Source organism: Haemaphysalis longicornis, unplaced genomic scaffold, assembly GCF_048455015.1.
Source record: "Haemaphysalis longicornis isolate Haplotype H1 unplaced genomic scaffold, Haemaphysalis longicornis Haplotype H1 scaffold_5, whole genome shotgun sequence".
In the NCBI taxonomy this organism is placed as follows: Eukaryota; Metazoa; Arthropoda; class Arachnida; order Ixodida; family Ixodidae; genus Haemaphysalis; species Haemaphysalis longicornis.
Window position 1 is genome coordinate 24,929,433 of NW_027526385.1, and position 27,352 is coordinate 24,956,784.

Genomic DNA, 27,352 nt, shown 5'->3' on the forward strand with positions numbered 1-27,352 from the left:
CGAGGAACCCGGCGTGTAGCAGTGGAACGCGGTAAATTCAAATCGCCTTCAGCAAACCTTTAGTGTTTTTACCTTGGGATGAGCGCGACGGAACAGGAACAGCATGAGAGGTGAGCGGGAAAGCAAAGGGGGGCATTTCCTTGGAAAATGTCTACAAATACTATCGCATTTTGACGACATTTGCAACGAAAGGAGCAGATACGCGGCCAATGTTTTGCTTGAGTGCTTTTTGATTCATTGATTATTGAGTGCTTTTTGATTCATTGATTGTAGGGTTTAACGCCCCGACGCAACGCAGGCGATGAGGCGCGCCGTAGTGGAGGGCTCCGGATTAAGTTTGACCACCTGGGGAGCTTTAGCATGCGCCGAAACCTCGCACACACGGGCGTTTTTGCTTTTCGCCTCCATTAGAAAAGTGGCCGCGTAGGCGGAAATCGAACCCGCGTCTTTCTGCTAAGCAGCACAACGTCTTACCCTCTGAGCCACCGCGGCGGGTTTATCTCGGAAGGCAAACAAACCGCTTCCGCCTCAGAGCGCGAAGGCCGGCAGGTTGCCGTCATGCTGCTCACAAACTCTTGCAACGAGTAGGCTGTGCATCATACAACCTCCGTCTCTGCACGCATTTCAACGTGGCTCACAGCAGACAGGAGTTCGCTCTGGTGGGATATTGGGAATACCTTGAGGGGAGGCCTCTGAAGTTCATGAGCCCGTACCTGCGTCCAGAATCAGCAGCACATGTGGCAATGTTCCAAGATGTATCTATACTTTTATATGTGGCCACACCTCCAGCAAACAAAGGCTACTAAGCATATAGGATTAAGCCATCTTAAAAGTGTCAGAACCATCGTATACAGCACGCTGCTCGCGCTCACACAGAAGACAGGGAATAATTAAATGCAACGATATTACGGCAATGTGGAACTCTATAGTCATGTTGCATTGACTCTTCCGCCCAAGTAGCTGCGTGGTTCGTGGCGTCACGAACCACGAACCACCAAGTAGATGGTGGTTCGTGGCGTCATTTCTATTTTGAAAGATGTCATCTTGTGGCGTCATCTTCGTGGCGTCGCATGGTTCGTGGCGTCACGAGCCACGAACCACCAAGTAGATGGTGGTTCGTGGCGTCATTTCTATTTTGAAAGATGTCATCTTCATCCAGCCGTCTATTAGTAGCAGACAAGTCACGTAAGCTTCGGACCTGACCCTAACAAATGCCATGATTAACCTAATGAAAAAAGCGGCTCGGGTAACGTCATGATATGGAAAGAGGGTTGTGTGTGTCTATTTCATTCGTGGTGTGCACAATCTAGAGGGAACGCTTCTATGACCATTGGCGCTTTGGGTATAAGACCCCTCCCTCCCCCCCCCCTCCCCCCCAAGCGCTGTAGTTCACTCCTGTTTGACCAGTGAATCAATGCTGTCACTCTGCTCGAGTCCTGTACTGTAACCTCGCCCGTCGGGTCATTGCTCTGGTCTGGCTTCGGTACATCTTTCTCCATGAAGTAAACAAGCTAAGTTTGCCTTCGGCATCTGGTCTTCTTCAAGGCAGCAACATTGGCTGGCCGCTGTCTTCACCACGCTACCACACGCATGTCGGAGGCAACGGAGCTCGGCTCCGGTACGCCTTCCCGTATGCAACAACGGGTTGTCAGCGGTGGGATGGCAACGTCGCAACACCGCTCACACGGCACGCCGCAGGAAGTAGGTGGTAACTGGTTGGGAAATCGCCACTCGTTATTGATGCCCTAGTGTGCGGTACCGGGAACTCTATTATGTATAGCGCTATGGTCACAGCAGCCTGTGTCCAGTGCAGGGTTACTATTGCTAGAAAATTACCACCTCGCCAGCTAGTCATAATAAGCAGCATACCTTACGTATCAATCAGAAGCGACTTTTCTGGGTTTGCCGTCGGGTGGCCCCCTTGAGGTCAGTTGAAAGAAAAAAGTCCCGGTAACAACAGCAGTAGGGAACTGAATTACGAATGGCCGCACAGCCCATCCGCATTGGTTCATAACGTCTGCTGCAGGATTAGTAGCATTGCCTCCTAGCGAAGCACAGTTATCCTTGCCCATCAGTCCTATTTTACGTTTGAAAAGAACCGCTGCACAATGTACGGTTTACTTCTCACAGGCAACCGTAGAACTCCCGTACAACGCGTTCCCGTCCCTTTGTGTCCCACTAATTGTTTCCTTGGTAAAAGAGCGAGGTGCCGTGAAGGAGCCGTATCTTGGAAGTGCTCCACGGCACTACTGCAGCTCACTACGCTACGAAGAGTGAGAACCGCAAAGCGGTGTCGCAGCCCGCCACCACTGTCCACCGAGGTTATCGTTGATCGCCGCACTTCCTCCTTTTCGGTAAATATGTCGGCATAACAAATATGGTGGTTTTTTTTTTTTTTTTTGGGGGGGGGGGGGGGCATTTTTTTGTCGTCTGGTCGAGTACTGCACGCCCGATTAAATGATAGCTGTTTGCCTGAAAATAAGAAACACGCGCACGTCTGGATGCGTGAATACATGCAGTAATTCTCTTTAGCCAGCCGCTGTTTTCCAACTGCAAATTACACATAGACGTTAACACGCAGTCATCTTTTGGAAGTAGTGGGAGCATTGCGATGAGAAATAAACGCACATACAGGGTGTTGCGGCGATAACTGGAACACTTTAAAAATTTTTCCTGAGCGATCCGCCGCTCTGTTCGCGCTCAAACTTCACACAAAGGTCGCATTTTGTGGTCTGTTTTGTTTGACACCGGGAACAACAACGGTACTTACCTGTTTATTCTGAAAATAAATAAAAACGATTTTCGCCTATGGGAAAATGGCCGCTGATTTGGACGTGCGAGCCAGCGCAAGTTGATGTTGGAACGACGGAACCACCTGCAGAGTGAAACGCATGTTTGGGATTCACGTACGGAGCCAAATGGTGCAGCAGACGATCAGAAAATGCACCTAGAAATGAGCTAACAGACGATCAGAAAACCCGGTTTTCGGGCTCGCACGTCCAAATCGCCGCCATTTTCCCATAGGCGAAAATCGTTTTTATTTATTTTCAGAATAAACAGGTAACTACCGTTGTTGTTCCCGGTGTCAAACAAAATAGACCACAAAATGCGACCTTTGTGTGAAGTTTGAGCGCGAACAGAGCGGCCGATCGCTCAGGAAAAATTTTTAAAGTGTTCCAGTTATCGTCGCAACACACTGTATAGACTGGATTTTTCCGTTCACCAGTAGTTCATGGAAGTCCAGTTCCTGTCCCCACCAACAGCCTCGCTCTGGAGACTAGAATCTGTTCCTGATTTGATGGCCAGTACAAATCCTTGAAATTTGAGGCCATTCTTAAGGCACACAACGCCGTAACCCACTTAGTTCACGTATTTATTTTTTGCTCGAATCGTCGACTTTCCAGCTTTCTGGCGAAAAAAAAGTCAGACCGGCGAGAACGAAGCTTTTTTACAAATTTTATTTTCACTACGTCAGCAGAACCATGTCTGTTCACGAAAGCATGTTTCCTCTTTTTACGGTATATTATTTACACAGCTGGAAGTTTGTAGCGAACTATTTGTGCAAACGTATGCTTAGAATACTGTCGTTTTAAACGAGTTATTGTTCCTAAAGTTTTAATGTATCACGCAATTCCTCTCTCTGAGCAAGAATTTATAAGGAATGGAACATATTTACAACCATCATGGGAGCACCTCGAACCTTACCAGCAGCTGATCTTCCCTAACGTAACCATCACGTTCAACGCTGCATGACTCAACACCAGTGTTCCGAAAACGTACGGGTGGATTACTGGTTTTTATAGGTCTAGAAAAGTGCTTATTGGGAGCCTCCGACGGACTTCCGCGAAGCAGCCGTTCTTGTCGCGTCTCGGGGTGAATGATGCTGAGCTTGAATTCGTTTGTAGCTGGCCAGTCAAAAAAGTCGTCCTCTTTGCCCTCGTGCAGTTGGACGCACAACTGAAGATGCACGCTATCCCCCTCTTTCTCGAAACAAAGACCCCAAGACATTAGGTAGCGCCGTAGGTATACTTGGTTGCTCATACTCCAAGACCAATCATCTTTAAATGCCTTTTCTTTCAGCGCTGCATACCCCGTTATTACGCGCTGATGCGTTTTTGTGTCATTTGGAACCAATGTCAATGCTGAGGTTATGGCGGTCCTCAAGGACTCGCTTTTTTCAGCGTACAGAGCTTTTATTTCAGCTGCATTGCGATCTAAGGCTGGTCCAAACTGTTTTGTTAGTGTTTCGTTCAACTGATTAACCTTGTGGGAAAGCTCAACAAGTTTCTCGCTCTGCGAGCTACTCTCCAAGTACACTTGGGCAAGCTTAGCATCTAGCTCGACTACACTCTGCTTTACCTCTCTTTCAAATGCTAAGAACTGCGTGTTTTCATTGCCGTCTGCAAATTGCTGTGCTTCAAGCGTACCATGCGTTTTAAGCGCTGTACATCGGGACTTCAGGTGGGCACACACGTCACGACACAGCACCGCCGCCAAGCACTTGGGGCAGCGGGTCACATGGTACTCGCACTCTTGGCGAACGTGCTGGGCGATCTGCGAAGCTGGAAGGGTTACAGGGCAGCCGTTGGCTTCATTCCAGCAGTGCACCTACGGGAATGACAGAAAAAAGACGCAGTGCAGAATGCTGAAAACGACGCCTTGTGAGTTTTAAAGACGATAGTGTTCCTTGGCCTACTTAAAGGTCAAGTGCACTCAAATGTTCGCGAAAGATAGTGCCATCTGATAATACATATAAAAAGAGTGCGAACTGGAAAGCGCTGTGTTTCAAACAGGCACGCGGGTGACGCAAACGGCTGGTGACAGAGAGAAAGAGAGAGGGAGAGATAAACTTTATTTCCTGCAGGACCAAAGGAAATCGAGGATCGAATTGTAAAATCGTTTGGGGACCCCATGCATGGTTACAAGGCTACATGAGGCACTGAAACGTCAAACGTTACTGTCGTTTGGTACTTTCAGCAGGGACGTATGCAGTTGATAACATTTTACTTTCAGGTAAACGAAGTGTGACACTCCGGAAGAGTAAATACTTTTTTTCGCACTTGAAAAAATAATGTATTTTACCTTTTAGAAGAGCAGCTATTCCGTTAGCTTTCGCGCTTTGCGAAGACAACGGCAGATCTTTTTTTGCGGATAAATGTGTTACCATGCGCAAGGTTGGCTTTCGTTTACTTAGCGACGGAAACAAAAGTAGGAGAAATGTTTAGACCGGCGCGTAGAACAACTCATGTCAGATCTCCCAGCTTTTGGAGATGTTTAAGGGGTGGAGGTGAAGCTGGGTCAGCACAGCGGCAGTAAATACAGTAGAACACCGCTCTGACGTTCGTCAGTGCTGCGTTTTGCCGGTTGCGACGTTGTTTTTGTCGAGTCCCAGTGTCGCTCACATAGAGTCCCATTTATTAAAATCCTCACTGTTACGTCGTGGTTCAGAGTACGTTCCCGGATCATCTGTCGTAATCTCACACTACGAAGCCGCCCGTGCAACACGGGTGGACCGCCATTTTGACGTTTGACGAGCCTTGGCTAGGCTTGGCTACGGAACTGACTGCATGAAGCCGCACGCGGATGCGATTCGTCACCGCTAGATGGCCTTAAGTTTCTCTGTACTATCACCATGATGACTGCGCTTACAATCATAGAGTTTCATACTAATATATACTAGAGGAAAATTTGTCGCTGCAGTCGCGGGCCGCCGTTGGCGGCGCCATTGCCGCTAGCGACGCTCCTCGCCTCCTTGGCTTAGCTAGCCATATGGCTTTCTTTTTTTCTCTATGCCAAAATTGACAAAAAAGGGCAACATTTTTTTCTTGTTATCGTGCATGAAGCTTCTACATAATCATTGACCAATTAATCTTTCTGGAGCTTCAAGTTTATAATAACAAAACAAATTTGATGAACCTGGTACAGTAATATTCTTGCTTTTTGGAGCCACAGCCAACTTTTAGGCGTGTTGATGAGCCATGTCAAGGACAAGTTGAACGTGCCTGACCGGTACATGACGGAACGCTCGCCGAAGCGCGGCTCCCCTACACAGTGGCACCAGATTTCGCTCTAGTATATAAGTGTGAAACTCTGTGCTTACAATGTATGTTTCACTTGGGAATGCTGAAAGAGCGTGTTTGCCTAAAGCACTGTCGCAAGAATGGCACGCGCTCTCGCCGTCATCGTGCGCTTCAAGATTTGAGAACACCGGTCAGCTTGCAACCACGAACTTAGTCGTGCCTTGGTAACGTGACGAAAACGGGAAGCGCTTTTCCTTCGGGAAAAGCTGACTTACTAAACGCAGTAGACAAGATGCCAACGCTGAAGAGAGTATACATCGCTAGAGACCCTGCACTGCCACGCGTGCTGTTTTCCAGCGATCGCAAAAAGCGGCAATCCTACATTCTCGATGTTTTCTAAGGTTCGAAATCCAAAGTTGTAGAAATACAAGGTTGCAAGTCAAAGCTACGCTGTTTTCGTTCATTTTTGAAGGTTTCCTCACTGCTTGCGTTTTCCGGGTTTTTACGTCTTTTATTCTCGATCCGGTGAAAAACGTATGAACGGGGTTCCACTGTATTGGCAGCAGAAGTGCAAGTGATGAAAGATTTAAAAAACATATTTCTTCTTTGACAGATGGCATTAGAATGATAAATATACAGACATGTGCAGGTTTAGCGCTACTTTTATGAGGAAAATATTATTTTCATGTAGACAAAGCGTTGCTAACTTATCAAGCATCGTAAGTGCGCGTATGGTTTGTTGGCTTCTAATCGTACTGTCAGCTTCTTTCTTTGTCCGTGTCTTTCATCGCGGGTATTATGGTTTCAGGTCAGCACTAATGAGCTCAACTTTAGGCCTTAATTATAATCTCCTTTGTTGCATTGAAAAAAAAAATGCCAGTGTTGCTACCTATGCTGTTAGTGTTAATCCATGGATGCAGACGGCGGTACAGAGCGGCAGCAAAGCAGAGAAGGCCCCAGCGCACGTGTCCGTGCGCACGGCAGTGCGTTTTGACATTCGCCGGAGAAGCGTGAGCTACACGGGACAGGTCCTTCTCTTCCGCCACAGGCCCCTCGAAGCTTTTTTCGGCGACTTTCCGCCAGGTGCAAACGTCGTCTGCTCGAGCGACTTTGAACGCTTGTTGTTATTGCGCAGGGGGGGGGGGGGGGGGGGGGAGGGGGGGAGGTGTCGGGCTCAGAACTTCACCATGGGGATTTTTAGAGCATAAACAACTTATCTAGATCAAATTTGGGAAAAGAAAGTTTGAGGGAACTTAGTGTCTAAACGCCAAAATTTTGACCTGTTTGTCTGTCTGTCTTTGTCTGTCTGTCCTTCTGTCTGTCTGTTGTGTCTGTCTGTCTGTTGTGTCTGTCTGTCTGTCTGTCTGTCTGTCTGTCTGTCTGTCTGTCTGTCTGTCTGTCTGTCCCGCTTTTCAGCCGCCCAACCAGAAGTTAAAAGAATTCTTGAAAGAGATGTTTATACAGGCATAGTGTTTCTACATTTCTAATCTGGTGGCACTGTTTATATTGGTCAACATTGTTGAGGAAAATGAAAACATTCGGCACATTAGACAGGCGTCGCCTAGCTATGAAATCTTCGCACGCGCCGGCACCCCTCAACCTTCAAGGACACTCTGGCCAGCGTTCAGGGCGTCATAACTCGCGTGATCTAGGTCAAGAACGCTCGGTAGGCTAGGCACAACCGCCTTGCTGCTGCCACTCCTGTATGTTCCCTGCATAACGCCCCATCACTAGCTCGCCCTGCCGAAGTTTTTATTAACAAATATCGCTCGAACGCCGCATTGACCCCTCCCCACATCACACCCAAATGGCATCACCTGGCAGGCGGTACTCCGCCCTACTGTGACACAGCGACACTAGCAAATCTGACCCACCTTATTTGTTCGTGATTTGATCACCAATCCTTCCGCTCCACTCTGTTGAACGCCCTAACCAATACAAACGAGACACCTCCTTCCGCACCCAAACCCTGAGCGACCCCCACCCCTAGGCGCTTTGGTCTCGTGAGTGGCTACTCAAAGTTAGTGTAGCCGAGCTCGACCACCACTTATTTGTGCGTTCAGCAACTGTTCATTCCTGTCCAGGATCTTCAAGTGAACATCACCTCTTCTACACCAGGTTCCGACCCATTCCGGCTCCTGGGCCCTGCTTGTGTAATAAAACTTTAACTCACTTCTCGTCGGCAGCTCACTCCCTTCTCCTCACTTCTCGCCAGAACAGCTCGCGCTACAGACGCCGAGTTAGCGAATCCGGTGGCCGCGGGTTCCAGGATGCAAACGCGGTAAACGTTGGCAGATGTGAAATCCTGCGGACATCTTGAAGAGATCCTAGCCTTCATTCCTTCATTAATTCTGTGTTCCCCGTAAGAAAAAACAAAGAAAAAAATTGATGATGATGAATATGGTTAGTGTTTAATGGCGCAAGGCCAACGAGGACAAAGAGTGCCTGAGAAGAGGTTATTTCATGAAGAGAAGTGATTACCACACAAGGGTAGGTATAAAAACGTGTAAACCGAACATAGTAAAATCAATTAAAGATAATGGTGATGGCTGGTGTATACCGCCAGATTTGTTAATGGGTGATAGGAAACGAGGTTTAAAAAACTTGACGCCTGACAAATACTCAAACACACGTTTCACCGAAACCATGGCATCGTCACCTAGAAACAATGATGGATGTAGGGGAATATGTTGTCTGTAGAGTTCTATGAAGTGTTTGTGCCGTGTTGTGTGAAGTGCCTTGCATATGATTAGTATGTGCACTACGGATATGGCCTCTCCGCACCTGCTGCACTGGGGTCTAGAAGACCCCGTCAGCAGATACGAGTGCGTTGCACGGGTGTGCCCTACCCGCAACCTACCCAAGGGAACTTCTATGTGTCTGTTGTGTCAGTCAGATGTGTACAGTCCCAAGTGTGGCTTTATTACATGTAGTTTGTTGTCTGTCTGTTCATTCCAGTGTGTTTGCCATGTTCTGCGCAAGTGTTGTCTTATGTGTGGCTTGACGTCTGTATAGGGTATTGTTGTAATGTTTACAGTGTTCCTGAGTGCAGCAGCAGCGGCCCTCTCGTCTGCCAACTCGTTCCCAGCCATCCCAGCGTGTCCTGGGACCCAGCAGAGGAGCAGCTGATGCTTTTGCGCATACACAGACATGATGGTGCTGAATACAAGATTAAGTATGTGGTTTTTGGGGGGCTTATGGGATGACAGTGCGCGAACAACACTCAAGTAATCTGTGTAGATGACAGACTTTGGAATTTGATTTTCAAGTATGTGTCGTACAATCATAAAAATTCCATACGCTTCTGCTCAAAAAATTGTGTGCACGTTCATGGTTCTGGCTGCATTGAAATTCGGACCATGAGCAGCGCAGGAGACCATAGTGGAGGTTTTAGAAGCGTCACTGTAGAATTCTGCAAATGGGTATTTAAACTGCAGAGACAGAAAGTGCTGCAGTATTGTAGCTCGCGGTACGCGATTTTTGTCAAGTTTTATAAAAGAAAGGTCACAGGACACAGGGCGAACTTGCCAAGGCGGTAAAATGTTTAAAAATGGTGACCTGTACACATCTAAAAACGAAGCGCTGAGACCCGAGGCTCGCTCTCTCAATCGAAGTGAAAAGGGCAGACGAACGGATGGGCGATTTACAAACAGCACAGATGTGGATGTGTTGTTAAAGACAGGATAAAAATGACGTTGATTCAGCGATCAAATCTTAAAAGCATAAAGTAAGTCTATGTACGTCCGTTGGTTCTCAAGGCTCCACTTATTACACTCGACATACAGACTCTCGACAGGGCTAGTGCGAAAAGCACCCGACGCAAGCCGTAGCCCCAAGTGCAGCACTGGGTCAAGCATTCGCAATGCTGTTTTAGTCGCCGACCCATATACCACATTGCCATAGTCTAAACGAGAACCAACCAAAGCAGTATAGAGCCGTAGTAGGAGTCCTTTGTCAGCCCCATAGGATTGGTGGGAGAGTACCTTAAGGATATTAATTGTTTTCATACATTTATGCTTAAGTTTTTTATATGTGGGATGAATGTGAGTTTGTGGTCAAAGACTACACCTAAAAACGTGTGCTCCTTGTTCACAGGAAGAGACACGCCTTTAAGAGTAATGTCTGGGTCCATATGGACCCCGCGCTTCGTGGAGAACACAACGGGAGAGCTTTTTACAGGATTCAATTTAAAACCATTATTGTCTGCCCAGCCGGCAAGTTTTTTGACGCCGAGCTGGACTTGACGTTCGCATATTGACATATTACATGATTTAAAAGATATCTGCACGGAATCTACATACATGCAATAAGAGATTGTAGGTGGCAGTGCCTTTCCAAGGGAGTTCATCTTAACTATGAAGAGGGTACAGCTCAACACGCCACTTTGCGGTACGCCATTTTCTTGCACGTAAACCTTTAAGAGTGCACAACCAACTCGTACTCGAAATGGTCTTTCCGACAGCTAACTAACAAGGGTTTTTAACATGTTACCCGAGACACCGAATGACTTGAGGTCACTAAGGATCCCATAGCGCCAAGCGGTGTCGTAAGCCTTCTCGAGGTCGAAAGACATAGTTACGCAATACTGTTTATGCACAAAGGCGTCCTTAATATATGATTCAAGAGCTACGAGTTGATCATTCGTGAATCGCCCCGCCCTCAAGCCTACCTGGCAGGTTTCGAGAAGACCGTTGTACTCAAGGAAGTACACGAGCCTGCGATTTATCATCTTCTCGAGAAGCTTGCACCAGCAGCTCGTCAAGGCTATAGGACGGTGACTTGAGGGGGACGACGGGTCCTTTCCCTCTTTCAAGAAACCCACTACTATGGCCTCCCTCCAAGAATGTGGGATGTGCGCCGAAAGCCATATTTTATTATATAGATTTAGAAGTGCTTCAAGTGTGTCTGCGTGTAGGTGTTGTATCATTGTATATGTGATGTTGTCTGGGCCTGGAGCTGAGGGTTTGCACGTGCTCAAAGCAGCCCTCAGCTCATGCAGTGAAAACCTTGAATTATAACAAGATGTTCATCTATTATTATCTAATATAGGCTTCTTTTCGGCCGTTTGTTTGTGTTTCATGAAAGTGTTTGTGTAGTGTGCTGAACTGAACACGTGTTGGAAGTGGTGTGCGAGTGCGTCAGTCTGGTCTTTGAGTGTGTCCCCTGTTCTGCTGGCCAGAGGCAGGCTGTGTGTTTGTTTTCCTTTGAGTTTGCGTGTTCTTGTCCATACTTTCCGTGTGTCTGTGTAGGAGATTATTGATGTTATGAAGGAACTCCAACTCTCTCGTTTTGCCTCACGGCGCACACGTTTTCCTAACGCCTTGGCCCGTTTGAACAAAATGAGGTTACCCGACGTGGGGTACCGACGTAGGATACCCCACACCTTGTTCTCGGCTTTTCGCACCGTCCTACAGTCCTCATTCCACCACGGCCTCCGCTGGTTGCGCGGGGCACCAGAGGCGTGGGGAATGGACCTTTCGGCGGCGTCGAGGCTGTGCGCCGTGAGCACTTGGGTAGCTTCTTCAACTTGTAGGTGTCCTATGGATGTGTGGTGTAGTTTAGATGAATCTGTAAATGTATTCCAGTTTGCTCTTGCTTCAATAAACCTGTTCTGGGAAGATGGACTGCTCGGGCCTTTACCTATATATGTTAGTGAAGTGGAGAAGTGGTCACTACCGTATGGGTCCGTGCCCACGCCCCACTCAAGACAAGGAAAAAGTACTGCGGACCCAATTGCCAAGTCTAGGTGTGAATAAGTCTTGTGTCCAATATTATAGTATGTAGGCTGTTTCTGGTTAAAAAGACATGCTCCCGACAATGTTAATAATTTCTCAATGAGGCGTCCTCTGGCATCTGTGCGAGCAGAGCCCCAAAGAGAGTTATGTGCATTCCGGTCACCTATGAGAATGTATGGTGCGGGTAACTGATCAACCAGACCCTCAAAATCTGAGGTGGAGAGCTGGACGTCAGGATGGATGTACACAGAACATAGTGTTATAAGTCTATTGAAGATTATCGTTCGGATGGCAACAGCTTCAAGAATGGTCTGTAGTTGGACAGTGTGGCACGCCAAGAATTTCCGGGCAATGATGGCCACACCACCTGAGGAAGTACCACCACCACCAATGTCCTTCCTAAATATAATGTTATTCTTTAAGAAATTTTTGTGTTTCGAATTTAAATGCGTTTTTTGGAGGCACATCACACTTGGCTGTTTGCAATAAAATATTTCATAGATATCATCAAGATTTTTTATGAGGCCTCTGCAGTTTCACTGGGTGATGTTTTCTCTTCCCATTATGTAAGTTTAGAGCAACTGGAATATGTGTGTTTATGTGTCAGGGGCTTGGACTCTTGGGAGGGGTTTTTCGACTTGTCTACTGACTTGGACGCCGGCGCCCGTTCCTTTCGCTGCGATGAAAGTCGGAAGGGCTTGGCGTCCATGTCGTCATCTGAAGGCAAGGGGTGCCCAGCTTACCGGACCCCCCAGACGTGGCACCCTCTCTTGTGCCCTTCGTTTGAGCCGTGACCGCCGAGGGCGTCAGGAGCGCCCCGGGTGGCACAGGCGTTGCGGCGGATGTTGGAATTGCTGCAGTTTTCTCCGTCTCCATCTCCTCCGGGCCCTCGCGTGTGCGTCGGGCCGGTGGAGAGGAGGAAACGGTTGGTGCAGCAGCATCCCCACCGGACGCGGATTCCACGACAGCCGCTGTTGGCTCAGCGAGCGGTGGGGAGGCGGGTTGGGCTGCAAGAGGCAACCCGGGAGGGGGGGGGGGGGGGGGGGGGGCAGAAGGCGGGACGGGACCAGGTCCGACTCTCGGTACTTGGACCCCGCCGAAACAAGACGCCGCTCCGCCCCCCGCCGAGCTGCGTCGGCGTACCTCCCCAGGGGGAAAGAGGCGAACCTCTTTCGCGCCTCTGGGAAGGGGAGGTTTTCGTTGACTTTCAAGGCAATCATCTGTTTTTCCTGTTTGAACTTTTCACAGCTCCCAGAATAGGCAGCGTGCGGTCCCTGGCAGTTCGCACAGGTGAAGTTCTCGGATTTACAATTGTCAGTTAGATGATCCTGTGCTGCACATTTTGCGCATGTCAATTTACCACGACAAGAGGTTGTGCCGTGCCCAAACCGCTGACACTTGAAACAGCGGCATGGCTTCGGCACGTAGGGTCGGATTGGACATCTCAAGAAACCTGTGTTGACCGACTCAGGAAGTTTTGAGCGGTCAAGTGTCAAGATTGTGTGCTTGGTTGGAATTATTTCATCATTTCGGCGTATGGTGATTCGCCTCACTGCTGTCACGCCCTGATCTCGGAGGCCCTCGAGCAGATCTGCTTCAGTCTCATTCATTAGATCCCGATCAGAGATCACGCCCTGGCAGCTATTGAGGCTGCGATGGGGCGTGATGTTGATGTCAACATCTACCATGCGCGTTTGCTTGAGGAGGTTAGAGGATTGTTGTTTGTTTTCTACTTCTATCAAAACTTCTCCCGTTGTGAGTTTCTTAGCCTTGTACGACTTTCCGATAAGGCTTTCAAGAAACTTGGAGACTAGAAACAGACTGGGAAGTGCTCTGCTTTGTCTTGTCAAGAGATTCAATGATCAAAAACCGCGAGAAATTATCTGGCTTTGGGAGAGAGATTGATTGCAAAGGAGGAAAAGTAACTTCGGTGCGGCCCCTTTTCGGGGGCCGATCACGTTTGGGGGGGGGGGGGTCAGAAAATGCCATATATCATAGTATAGAAGCCGGGGATATGGGGTATTTCTTCTTTGACTATACCCTGATGGTCAAAGAGGTCCCGGAGCTCCCTGCCTGGTAAACAGACAGGGAGCCCATCCGCCGGAGCTTGACCTGGGCTCCGACGTCCACCGTTTGTGGTTTCTGCCCTTCACCTTACAACTCGTAGCCACGGTAGATTACAGCAGGAGTATGGGGGCTCGGGGTCCGCGGTGTCGCCAACACCGTCACCAAGATTACTCAAGGTGCAGTGCGGGGAAAGATAAAAAAAGGAAAAAATTGGGGAACAAAACTCCCTTCAGCCAAGCCATGGGAGGTTAACAGCCAGTTAAAATAAATAAAGAGCAGCGAACGTCCAAAGGAATTTCTCCAGAAAAAATTCACCCGCATTTCCCCGAAGGGGAGCATGGGGAAGTGCGAATGCACGGGTGATGCGAAGGAACTCTTCTTGGCCAATCGCCCTAAGCGGGTATGTGGTGGGGTCGCTTTCGCACTTAAAAACTCTTCTTGGCCAATCGCCCTAAGTGGGTATGTGGTGCGGATGGACGGACGGCGGTGGACGCGTGATTCAGGGTCGCTTAAGAAGTGCATTCGCACTTAAAAAAACAATTTTGTAGATAAGGCAAAAAAAAAAACTGACACCCAGCACAAATCCAAACTCTCCACACCTAGCCACATCGCGGGCAGCAGGGGTAATGGCGAACATGTGAAGCACCAATGAAAAAACTGAAACAGAATCAGCACAAATAAAACAGACACAGTAAGGTAGCCCCACACACTGCAAAAGTAAAGATGACCAGCGCACATACTATGAGTCCCGTACAGTGCAGAGAAGACGGCCTGCGAACATTATGCAGCCGCACACACTGCACACCCTATACTTGAAAAGCCTACTCATATTGTATGGCAGCCCCACACACTGCCAAAAACAAGAAGTGCTCACACTAAAAGTACACATTACCACGCTTCCTTGATGAATGAAAAATAAAATTAAAAAAAATTAGGCACATCACACGAGGTTAAGTCCGGGCATGCCAAGGAGAACTTTCAGCGGCAAGTTCGGATATCCACCATGTGAGGTGCAACAGTCGGGTCTCCGGCCAAGCGATAGGGGCCGCCTGCTGTGCTGTTTCTACAGCCTTTCGCCACTAGCGCAAGCTGCGCCGCCTTCTTTTTTGTGCAGACCCTTTTTTGGCTTGCTTTTGTAACCTGGTGGGCTACTGGCACCACAGAGCCGTAAGACATGGACGAAGCGTATGTCACTCTGCGCCAATGGTCGAAATTTTTTTTTGTGCCTAAATTACGGTCCTGACATCTCCTTTCTGAATGTGAAGAAGTAATACAGAACCGGCATAATTGAGTAAGTAATGAGCCGACCTTTATTGCAGGGGTTGGTTTTTGTGGGCGGAAACAAATTGCAAAAAATGGCTGCGCCTCAGCTCAGCTAACCTTAGGTAGGCAAAGCGAAAACTTGGCTTGGCCTAGTTAAGTCATGATTTACTTGGTGAACGTTTGATTTTCTCTAATTACTATACTATTCGTACAAATCCTGCCTTTGTCAACGGTTGTGGTACCGCTTCAGGTGTTTTCCGAGCCAAACGGCTCGCCGGGCGATATCCGTGGCGTGGTCGGACGCACCTGGCTGACGACGGCTCAAAGCGCCACTAGCGAGACCCGTCAAGATTATCTGGGTGCCTGCACATATTGGAGCTTCAGGAAACGAGATAGCCCATCTCAGAGCTCGAGAATTGACCGGCCGAGCACCTGAAGACGAAGATCTGTCCGCTTCCTCTAGTCTCGTATCATGAGATTACCGCGCACTATCGGCTACAGCGACAAAAGTACGCTCCACCGCACAAACAACTACCCAAGGGCCATGACAAAATACTTCGCGCCCTGCAAACTAATACTTACCCCCGCCCGAGCAGATACCACTACATAGCCCCCACCGTGTATCCCCTTGTTAAATAAAACGATTGCGCTAAAAAGGGGGACACGGACGGAGCAAGGACAGACACACCCGGTGTGTGTCTGTCCTTACTGCGTCCGGTGTGTGTCTGTCCTCACTCCGTCCGTGTCCCCCTTTTTAGCGCAATCATTTTATTTAACAATGGAGTACCAACGTGCCCAGGACGCTACCCTTATTACGTGTATCCCCGTTTGTGCCGCTTCTGTGGGGAACCCGGGACACTCTCATATGGTCGGCGGCTGTACACGAAGCCCACTTGACCCGCCCAATCCCTTCCGCACTTATGAGTTTTGGGATAACGCCTTGGCCAGCTGTTCCCTCGACTTCCAGCGCAAGTTGGTCGAGAGGGAAAAAGACGCGGCCCATGCCAATGGACTCCTGGAATCAGGAGGCCACCCTTAAAAACTCTTCGCGAGGAAACAATAAATGTATTTAGTCTCTCTCTCAGCTCCCGCTGTGCGCCCAGAGAAGATTGCTTCACTTAGTCCTTTTTTACGGCCGAACAAGCATGCGCGCGGCGAATCACGTGGTCAGGCGCAAACCAGCTGCGGAAGCGGCGAATGCGGCCGTCGGCCTTTCGGTAACAGCAGCTGGCGAGATTTCTGGTTTGCGTTAATCTCGACAGCCGAATAGGTGACTTCAAATAAAACTCGAAGTCGCTTCTACGTACAAAGGCCCTCAGCATCAAATTTTCTCGCTGCCGTGATGTCGTTCAGTGCGAGCACCTGACATGCCGGCGACTGCCATAGGCAACATGGAATTTCCAGGGGTAATTTCTAATAGGCGGGAGACGAAAGGCCAGTGTACAGTACATTTACTGAAAAGCAAAATATACGTCATTCGTGCCGTTCGGCGTTTTTGAACGGCTGGAAGACGAGTCCGCAAAATATTCCATTGCCCTGTGTAACTTCCTTATCCTTTCGCTGCCTTCCGCACACGTTCGAAGGAAGTATGAATTCAATAATGAGAAAGAGCGACAAGTAGTAGGCCCCAGGCTGCACAGAATCGTCAGTGCGCTCGTTTTGACACCACCAAACACACGCGCAAATGCTAATGAAAAGAGTTATTCCGCATTGTAAATTACACACGCCTACCTCCGAACGATCGGCCGTAAATACGTCCCACGCGCGTACTTACCTTTCGTCTCAGCAGGTTCTCAGCTGGATAGTCCTTGCTGGTGACCTCGCCTGTGTCACAAACATCACCGTCCAGAGGACAGGCACACTCCGAAGTGGTAGCGCAGCTCTCGTAGCACGGTTCACATAAGGTGTGCCCACACAGGAGATAATAGGTCAGTCTGGGAACGTTGCTACAAGCACTGCAGATTCTGGCCGCAGGAATGGGCTCCACGAATTTCACGGGCTTCTTTTCAAGGTCTTCGGTATATCCGGCGAGTGCGAACTCCTGTCGGGAACGAGCCATGTTCAAAGGCCTGATGACACAAAGGGCACAGGCTGTTACACCCCTACTTGCAAGCCAGAGGGAGTACGACGGAAAGCAGTTGTCTTTCGAGCTCTGCAGCCGACGCGGTTTGTTTCCGCTTCTAGATAAACGACACGATACGCTTCGATAGCGGTACGGTGCGCAGACAGCGCCCCTGCTAGATAACAGCGATTCATACGCGAAGGGTATGAGCAATCGTATGAACCAAATGGTTTTTGTTCATCATGAGGGCAGTGAATAAAGAACGCCACTACAGCAATTCGGGAACCTTCTTGTCGATTTTAGTACCAAAACACAGCAACGTAGTGGTAATACAGAAGCCATTATATTATCAAGCGTGTTTGTATCACCGGGTTAACTAACATCAATATGTGGCAAAAGGATTTCCGCAATCTGTCTATTATTCCGTCAACGTTGTGCATTCGGGAAGCGTGCCTTCGGGGCAAGCGACTGGCAGCGGGTTTTTATTTTCTGGTGTGCGGGCCCGTTGAGGTGACTGTGAAGAAAGATAGACAAGAGCGGCAGCAAAATCAATGCAGTATGAACCATGCCCATGTAGCTTATCACCCATAATGATTCATGTTATCTGTGGAATGGTTCGAGAGCAATACCCTCACCGAAGTTTTGCTATTTCATGGCTCAAATAACGGCTGAACGTCGAATCTTCACCTGAAGAGACCGCTGATCCGCCGGGGCAGATTAGTTCAAATGCTCTTTTTTGTGTTACAGAGATGAATATTATACCACGCCACTCGTATCCAGCAGCACAATAAGAAAACTCTCGTTCTTTGTATCCAGAAATAATTTTAGGCTCACAGTTTTGTTATTAATTATCATGTTTTTTTCTGCTGGTGGAAACAAAACCAACTGCATTAGTGTGACTACGGTTAGCGAAATTTTGAAATCTCATCGACAATATACAGAAATAAAATGACGGAAAAATTTACTTTCCATTGGTCGTTTTCTAGGAGCGTTAGCCCGCTTACGAAGAGTGCTTCCCGATGCAACGTTACGCAGAAAGCGGGATATTAGGAATTTTGCGCACACCCTTCAACTTTTTCTTTGCCTGCTTTAATGGCCACAACTTGGATAGAAAGTTTACTCTGGCTTGCAGATTTCGCCACTGCAGGGTACAGAAACAGCAAAACTGCTGCAACACAACCGATCATGCACAATTCGTAACACATGAGGATTCGCCAAAAAAAGCGGAGGGAAGGCATACCTTAATTCGGAAAAGCCACGTGGTCGAGGCTGTAATTTAAGTGAACAGTTAGGTCCACCTAAACCAGATAGCGCCAGCGCCGCAGCTGCATACTGGCCTTTAGAGCACGTCAGTTTCGGTTTCCGCCGTAGACTGCCATGGTCCGCTGAGAAGTGCGTCGTTCGTAAAATATAAAAAAGAGGCATAATTTAATACTGTCGACACCGTCGTTGCTCATGTCGGTCGCCGCGACGTGGAACAGTACGTTCGCGGGAGCGCTCCAAGGCAAGAAAAAAATGCGAAGGCCCATTATAGAGTAGCTCGGTCTTTCACTCCTGACAGTTATGATTACCATCGTAGACAGACGTGTCGTGCTAATTAACAATCAGACGAGGTGAGTAAAATCACCAAGATAATGAAGGAAGCTCAGACTAATGCGTAAGACCTGAAAGTAGCGAAGCTGTACGCAAACTTTACGACCATCACGGCGATTTCAGTTCACCGTGAACAAATGTAGCGCAGCAGAAACACAAGGGACGGAAAGAATACACACGGACACGGACACACGGAAAGAATACACGAGTGTGTATTCTTTCCGTCCCTTGTGTTTCTGCTGCGCTACATTTGTTCACTATGAAGTACCAACTAGCCCAGTCTACAGCTTTATTAAGTTCACCATTGCAGCCGATTGTTTTTTTTTTTTTTTTCGCTGCCGCAACGATTTTTACTCCGTCGTTGTTCCTGTCAGTCGGCGTTTCCTTCATTTTTGAAGTGATAGTCACAGGACACCACATTGGAAGGGCACTGTCTGCAAACGTCACGACCATCACGGCGGTTTAAGTCCACGATTGCAGCCGATTTGCTCCTTTTTCGCGTCCGCAACGACTAATACTTCGTTATTGTTGCTATGTGAGCTTCCTTCATTTTTTGAAAGTAATAATCATTGGACATCACCTCGGAGGGGCGTACGCTATGACGGGTCTTTCTCATTCCGACCAACTGTTGCCATGAATACGGTCAACGCTGGAATCTTTCTCGTTCCGAGCAAGTGATGCCACGATTACAGCGAACGCTCTTTTGTAGCGTAAGCTACACTGGCCGAGGTTGAGCAGTTTCACGTGTGGAGTGAAGGTCTGTACGGCGGAAGCGCGAGGGACATTGGCTTGACTTGGCTTGGCTTGGCTTGGATTGGATTGGATTAAAGTAGATTGTGTTAGATTGTGCTGCGTCATAGCCGCCGCAGACGCACTGGCGCCGGCGCGTGCCCAGGTGTGCGCCTGAATTGCGCAGTAGCCAAGTCTGACGCTGCACCGGAGCCGCTTAATAGCCGTTTCGCGTGGCTCGTGAAGAGCCGTGCTGAGCATGCACGAGGAGCAGTTACTGGACAGGACTGGACTGGACTGAACTGGATTAGACTGAATTGGACTAGACTGGACTGGATTGGACTGGATTGCTGTACTTTAGCTCACGCTACGTATATCCTGGCATAGCAGACCTAAGGCACTACTAATTTTGGGGGGCTGGGGCGGGGGCGGCAAGCTTGGCCAATCTCTCTAAGTGGGTATAGTCGTTTTAACCAATCTTGGCCAATCTCTCTTAGTGGGTATTCGCGGCCTTCTTGGCCAATATCCCTAAGTAGGTGTGCTCGGCATGTCTTTTTGCATTTTTAACTGCGGACATGAAACGACGATTTTCTAAACGGGCTTCCTACTAAAAACCCTTGCATTTATTGTTTTAATCTGTGTCTCATAACCTATGCCCTCCATTCGCGCCCTCAGCGAGCATCACTCACCGTGCGAAAGCCGCGCTCGAGGGAACCATTACCTGTGAAATCTCGGTTGATACATTTGGTCGTGCGAGCGTTACGAGCGCTCGATTTAAGGCGGTGGTGGTGGCAATGATGTTGATTAACGGAGAGACCTAGCCTTACGTGCTATGCCGGCAACTGCTCCCCCATGCATCTCCTTTTTTCTCTATGCGCGGCAAATCAGCAGGAGTCACTGAGGCTTGTGTCCCTTAAAAACCAGAGGATCTGGCCCAAAATGTCTCTCCTTGTGATCCAATGGCCTTTAGGCAAAATGACATCCTCCGAAGAGGCATGCGTAGCGGCTGTACTTAGAAGTTCTTTAAACAAAGCTAACTGCCCCGCTGCATGCTCTCCGCAATCTATAAGAAAATGTCCAATGTCACCTGTTACGCAACACGTTCCGCACAGAGTATAAGATATGAGGTTCAGCTTATGAAACCACGCCCGTGTCCGTGCTGAGCTGGCTGAAATTTAATTATGCTCCAACCAATACATAGGCAAATCCCAACGTTTCGAAGCCGCCTCGGCTTCTTCTGGGGTGACTGGGGCACACTGCAGCTGCGTCTTAAGACTATAAGACGCAACTGCAGTGTGGCCCCAGTCACCCCTGAAGAAGAAGCCGAGCCGGCTTCGAAACGTCGGGATTTGCCTATGTATTGGTTGTAGCATAGTTAAATTTCAGTTTAGTAACTTCCCAACCAGACAGAAGTCCGTCAAAATGCGTCCTTCCGTGCTGAGTTGGTCCGGATGCGGAACAATAAGGATGCTTCTGTCCTCTTCCTCCCTTTGGTAATACGAGGTTCATGTTGTGATCGCCAAACACATCGGAAGTGTTCTTTAATGATGGTTTGTAATATGCCCGTCCGTGTGGAGCCACTTTGAGAAAACGAGGGAAAGATGTCACTCCACGGGGTCCAACTTGGCGGCGGCTTTGTTTCCAAGCACTCCTACGGGGGAAAGAACCCACTGGAAGCGTACACTAAGTGCGTTTTCATTTAGATGCTAAAGAAGACGTAGGGCCCGGAGCGTTGGCAAACTTTATCTGCGGGAACTCATAGCTGCAAAAGTTGTAGCGCGGACTTGAAATTCATTATAATTACAGCAGGCCGCACCCGAAGCTATTCGATCGTTTTCAAGACCAGCTGAATCGCTATACACTCTGCCGTTGTTGAATGACGTCGAATGGTCAATGCGAGCCGATCAGGCAAATTTCATGCGGGGAATCACAAAAGCCTCTGCGCTGGCATTTATTTCGCTGTCGACAGATCCGTCCTAAAATAAATACGGCACATAAATTTGCAATGACATAAACGCACTTAAGCTATAACAGTTTTCAAGTAGTTAGAGAACAAAGAAAAAGTGCTCTGGAATATATCAAGACGATCAGAATATTTATTAAATGCACATTGTATTCTGCAGATGGACGAGCGTCTTCTACTTAAAGCATCTGTTCTAAAAGTTCGAAATGTTCAGAAAAGTTTGTTCAGCAAGTTGACATTGATAAGTGTAACCAAGTCGTCACACAAAATATCCCCATGGAGAAGTTTAAAAAGAAAGGGAATATCAGCTGGAATTCGTCGACACCGAAGGGAAGGAAGACTTTTCAGAAAAGGCACACTGCCGTTACCGTCTTCTTGCACATGACGGAAGCGGTGCCTAAAGATAAAGAGGAACTTATTTTGAACTCTTTCGATACGATCACTATTGGACTTGCAAGTTCCATTCCAAATAACGGAGCCGTATTCGAGAAGAGGTAAGCAGAGAGCTGAATACAACTTTAAGAAAGGAAGAGGACCTTTAAACTCTCTGGAATACCCGCAAACAACACCCAAAAATCAAAGAGAGCGAGGGGTAATTTGTGTAACGTGGGAAGAGAAAGTCAGAGAAGAATCAAATAGTACTCCCAAGTCTCGAATTTCAGTCACCCTCGGCAATGCAGTGCTTGCAATTTTATAAGAGTATTGCAGCTGTTGAGTTTTTCTACTATAGGAGACAACTTTCGTTTTTGAGGGGTTCAAAATTAGGTCGTTTTTGGTGCACCAACGATGGAATGACGCGATATCAGCCTGAAGATAATTACAGTCTTGAATATTACGCACTTCTCTAAAGATTTGCATATCATCAGCATACAACAAAAAAGAAGAATTTTGAATTACAGAAGCTACATCGTTAATGAAAATGGAGAAAAGAAGGGGACCCAGAACAGATCCCTAGGGTACACCACTGGTTGCTTTGTACCTAAATGAAGTTTGACCGTTCACACTTACATAGCAATATCGCTGCTGGAGATAGCAACGTATAAGACCCACCAAAGAAGCGTGGACATTAACAGAATGAGCTTGGCAAGCAATAACGACTGGTTGACTACATCAAAGGCCTTGCTCATGTCACAGTAGACCACATCAAGCTGGCTTCTACCAACGATTCCTGGGACAGCCTGCTCCATGAAGCACGCGAGGTTTGTGGAAGTTGAACGACCACGCATTAAGCCATGTTGATTAGGAATGAGGGCGTGTTTAAGTGAGGAAGACAAGACCATATGAAGAGATAACTCGAATATTTTAGAGGCAGAACAAAGGAGCGAGACTGGCCTATAGTTTATGGCGTCAGTTTTTGGGCCTGGCTTGAATACAGGGAATACGCGAGAGATTTTCCATGAGCGAGGGAACGTGCCAGACCAGAGCCAGTTATTAAACATTGAAGTGAACACAGGAACGAATATGTTTGTATACGTTTTTAGAATGGCGGCAGGAATACCATCTGGTCCACAAGAAAGCCAGGGCTTTAGCCGCTTGATACTGGTCCGCACGATGTTCTCATCCAGTTGGAAACAACCACAGTTACCGCCCTGGTGACAAGGGGCACTACTGTTATCACTGCCACCGCCAATTCCTAAAAAAGAAGAAAACTGACGAGCAAAGCAGTCGGCCACCTCCGCAACCTCATTGCCGTTGGAGTGTAGTACACGAATAGATTCTTTAGTTTTACTAGATCTTGAATGAATGTACTTCCAGAAGGCTCCCGGTTGATGGGTTGCTTTAGCTTCTACTGACGCCAGGTACGAAGCATGATCAGGCTTGTGCAATATTTTGCATAAGGCACGTAGGTGCCGAAACTCCTGAGCGAACTGGTTCGCACCAGAGCACTTCATCTTTCTGTGCGCACGTTCTTTGAGTTTACGCAGTGTCTAGAGTTCCGTCTGACGGAACCCAAAATTGAAAACTAGAGTTACGTCCGACAGAACTTTAAGCGAGTTTCTAGAGTTATGTTTGACGGTACCCAGAATTGAAAACTAAAGTTACGTCCAACGGAACTTTAAACCAGTTTCTAGGGTTACGTCCGACGTAACCAAAAATTGAAAACTAAAGTTACGTCCGACAAGAGTCCTGGTCTGACGGCACTTAGGCCACTGTTTTAAGTTACGTCCGGCGTAACGTACAGCACAAAAAAGTTACGGTTGACGGCACCAAATACCCGGACGCTCTATATGTGCAATCCAATCAGTCCAGGATCATCCAGAGACTGCCCGAGACGCAATCCGATGCTCGATTTTCCCATGTATTCCTATGGAAATTCCGGTCCGAACGCAGTCCTCGGACTTCCCGGGACTGGTAGGTCGAGTGGGCCAATTATTGAAATGGTTGCTTGTACGATACATGACGTCAAAGTCGAAAACACAAATGTTGCTGCTTTACGGCCAAACCGGTTCGGAATCAGTAAATCATAGGTAACATGTTCGACAGCGCCGTTTCCCAGTCAGTCGAGTGGTCAGGAGCGGGATGTAAGCGCCCGCACTACTGCATTGATCTGGGTTCGAATCCCAGCTGGGTTGATGGAGTTTTTTTAATTAAAAGGTTCAACTTTTTCTGTACTAGTCCTTGTGCACTTCTTTCCACATCTAACACATGCAAGCAAAGGACAAGACGGGAATAACAAAATAGAACTTCCTTACGTTTTTCATTAGTCAGACAGATCAATTAGCTAAAATTTATCGACATTTATTTTTTTCTGTGAAGAGAAAAAGGACCACCAGGACATTCCCTTTATTACCATTAATCAATTAATTATTATTAGGGTTAGGTTATTGATCGATTAACCTTCCGATTAGTCGATTAACGCTTTAGCCGCGATTAATTGTTTTAACCGGTTAAGCTGGTGAGATAACTCCATAATATTTCATTGACAACTTTTAGACTTTATACACGAAGTCGACTTGTTCGTGTACCTCTGAGTTCATGTATCTTCATTCCACAGGGCAAAATTTTGAATAAAACCTACAAATATACACGCACAAAAAACGAGTAGGCAATTATATATGCCGTTTTGCCGTTGTAAAAACTATTTCTGCGGTAAGCAAGGCACGATTAATCAGCGGCATCTGCACTCACGGCGGGTGCTGATGTTCCCGATTCTAGAAACGTGTGTGTGACGAACGAGCTGATAAGCGTCTCGCCCTCATCATGCGCCGTGACAATGACCTACTTACCTCATCTGGAATGCGTGTGAACAAGTGTATGAGCATATTAATCTTATCTCTGCTACTACATAATGTTTTTTGGTCATCTGTTCTTCCAAACCAACACAAGCGAATAATCGATGCGAAAAGCCAGGCGATTAATCGGGTTAAAACATTAACCTACGCCTAGCCCTATTAATTACATTTATTAAAAGACTCTTGGCCCATGTAAATTTGTTTTCGGCAAACTGCAGACGCTACAAACTGGGACTGCGCCCACTGCACGAGGTTGAATTTTGTTAATTCCTGTCTTCTCCTTGTTGGATATGGAAAGAAGTGTACGTGGACTAGTGCCGAAAATTTTGAATCCTTCAATTAAGAAAAAACACCACCAACCCAGCTGGGATTCGAACCCACATAACTGCAGTATATAGTGTGGACGCTTATATCGCGTTCCTGTTGACCGACGGGGAGCCGGCACTGTCGAACATGTTACCTATGATTTACTCCTTCTCACCCGGTTTGGCCGTAAAGCTGCAGCATTTGTATCTCTAAATTTCACGTCATTTATCGTACAAGCGACCATTTCAATAACGTTGCGTCTAGATTACACATGTAGAGCGTCACGGTAGCTGGTGCCGTTAGCTGTAAATTTTTTTTGTGCTTTACATTACGCCGGACGTAATTCAAAACATTGGCCTAAAGTTCCGTCGGACGTAACCTTAGAAACTGGCTTAAAGTTCCGCCGGACGTAACACTAGTTTTCATTACTGGGTTCCGTCGGACGTAACTCTAGAAACTGGCTTAAAGTTACGTCGGACGTAACTCTAGTTTCCGATTTTGGGTTCCGTTGGACGTAACTCTAGAGACTGCGTTGAGTTTAAGGGCATCCCGCAATTCAGAAGAAAACCAGTGTGGGAATTTGAACTTCTTTGGTAAATATTGCGGGACGTATTTCTTCATACCCAAAAGTACAATCTCAGTAAAACGGTCAACTTGTTCATTGACATCAGTTTGGTCAATTACTGTCGACCAAGGGGCAGCAGAAAAGTAACCATACAGCCCAACGTAACCTCCCCGGGCGAAAGAGTAGCGAGGTTGCGTGTTGCAGGAACTTACGGAATGGTGGAGCATTGTGGGAAGGGAACAGGAAATAGAAAGAGGAGAATGAAATCTGTCAGGTCTAACTAAAGGACAATCAGAGTGTGACACACTAACATCATCAAAATTCGAAAAACACGGGTCCAAAATGTTTCCACTGCAGTTTTCTATGTGATTATGATGCGCCATGGAAGTGCAAAACGAAACATCTAGTAATGTATTACCCTTCTGTTCAATGTGGTGGTTATGGTGGGAACAGGATAGATGGCTCTACTGAACGCCAGGAGCGTTAAAGTATTCAAGAAGTAGGACCTTGCGGTTGCAATGAGTAATAAGCTCCTGTTCAATGGAGGAGACTAACTGACTGAATGCGTCAGGAGCTACATCAGGAGGAATGTAAAAAACACCATCAAGAAGTTTTTCAGTTTAGAGATAAGAATTTCAACCCATACAGACTCATCTGCGTTCTGAATATCACTACAAAGCACACTTGGGAGATATTTGTCGACGGCAAGAAGGACCCCACCCCCTTTTTGTTTGCTTTTCGTCAACGCACGATCACTACGATATACATGGTAATTTTGAGGGAAATCATCACTGGACAGGATATCAGGGCACAACCAAGTTTCAGAGATAGCTATGAACGGAAAACAAGAAGCCAGAACATTACCAAAGAAGTCAGTTGCCTTGGTACGAAGACCGCGCTCATTCTGATAATACACATCCAAAGTACTAGTCATCATTGCTTTTCTTATGTGATGCGCTCAGAGCTGTGAAGCACGCCTTCGCGAAACATGCCTCGAAACTCCTTAAAGAGGCAGTCTTTCGGCCAAACAGCGGTGTCATTCAAGCGCTCGAGAAACTCTTCACTGACGGAAATATAAAAGGATGCGTACGTGTCAAATTTAGTCTTCAGTGGGCAGCAGCTCAAGGACGAGACACCTAAGGTTGACAGATGGGCATTAAAGGGCCCCTGAGATGGGGTTTTTTGGGGGGTCGATGGTATCGGAGCGCAACGGCTATTTCTTGAACTAATCGTGACGTGTTTGTGCGCTCTTGATTTAATCGATTTTTTACGAGCGTAAAAACATCAGAAAGCTACAAAAAACATCTTTTGTGTGTGGGTGCTTTTACACAGTCACACATATTTGTTTTATACCGGAGTGTAAAGCACTTACACACCGGGCCAAACCGGGCTTGACGCTCCTCCGTTCTCGGCGGAAGGATACAGTGAGCGCAGGAGCAACGACGCTTGCAGCCAGCGTGATAGCTCAGCGCTCCGTGTCTGGTGTTAGAGTATCATCAGTTGTCTTTACATTTGCTTTCTTGGGCGCTGTACCCGAATAGATTCTTTGCACCATCTGTGTTTCGAGCGTAGCCTCGACGTTGTTTCAGAGGTGGTAACGAACGGCGCGCCAAGGGAGCGCCGCGCCGACGACGAAGGAGGAGCTCCGCACGCAGCGCTTGGACGACGCCGGCCACTGCTCGTGATCACGAGGCGCACGCTCAAGTGCGCTCACGCGGGCTGAATAAATCAGTTCAAGCCCAAACGCTGTCGAAGCTGATTCTCTGCGGCGGTCGCGACAAGGGCAAGAGCATGCTCATCCCGTAACGACAACTGC

At 47.7% G+C, this 27,352-nt stretch overlaps 1 protein-coding gene across 1 annotated transcript; it reads right to left on the reverse strand.

The window, feature by feature from the left end:
• Nucleotides 1–3,452: 3,452 nt before the first annotated feature.
• LOC144139614 (uncharacterized) lies at nucleotides 3,453–17,144 on the reverse strand. Its single transcript, XM_077671911.1, has 2 exons — nucleotides 16,860–17,144; nucleotides 3,453–4,608 (listed from the first exon to the last, which is right to left on the reverse strand). Exons 1-2 carry the CDS (start codon nucleotides 17,142–17,144, stop codon nucleotides 3,682–3,684), a joined length of 1,212 nt encoding a protein of 403 aa, XP_077528037.1. The 3' UTR covers nucleotides 3,453–3,681.
• Nucleotides 17,145–27,352: the final 10,208 nt, after the last annotated feature.

What these genes read in the sequence shown, in the direction of transcription:
- LOC144139614 (XM_077671911.1), bottom strand. Translation starts at nt 17,144, where the DNA reads ATGGCTCGTTCCCGACAGGAGTTCGCACTCGCCGGATATACCGAAGAC. An exon ending in AGAACCTGCTGAGACGAAAG is followed by an intron (nt 4,609 to 16,859) that starts GTAAGTACGCGC and finishes TCATTCCCGTAG; the next exon opens with GTGCACTGCTGGAATGAAGC.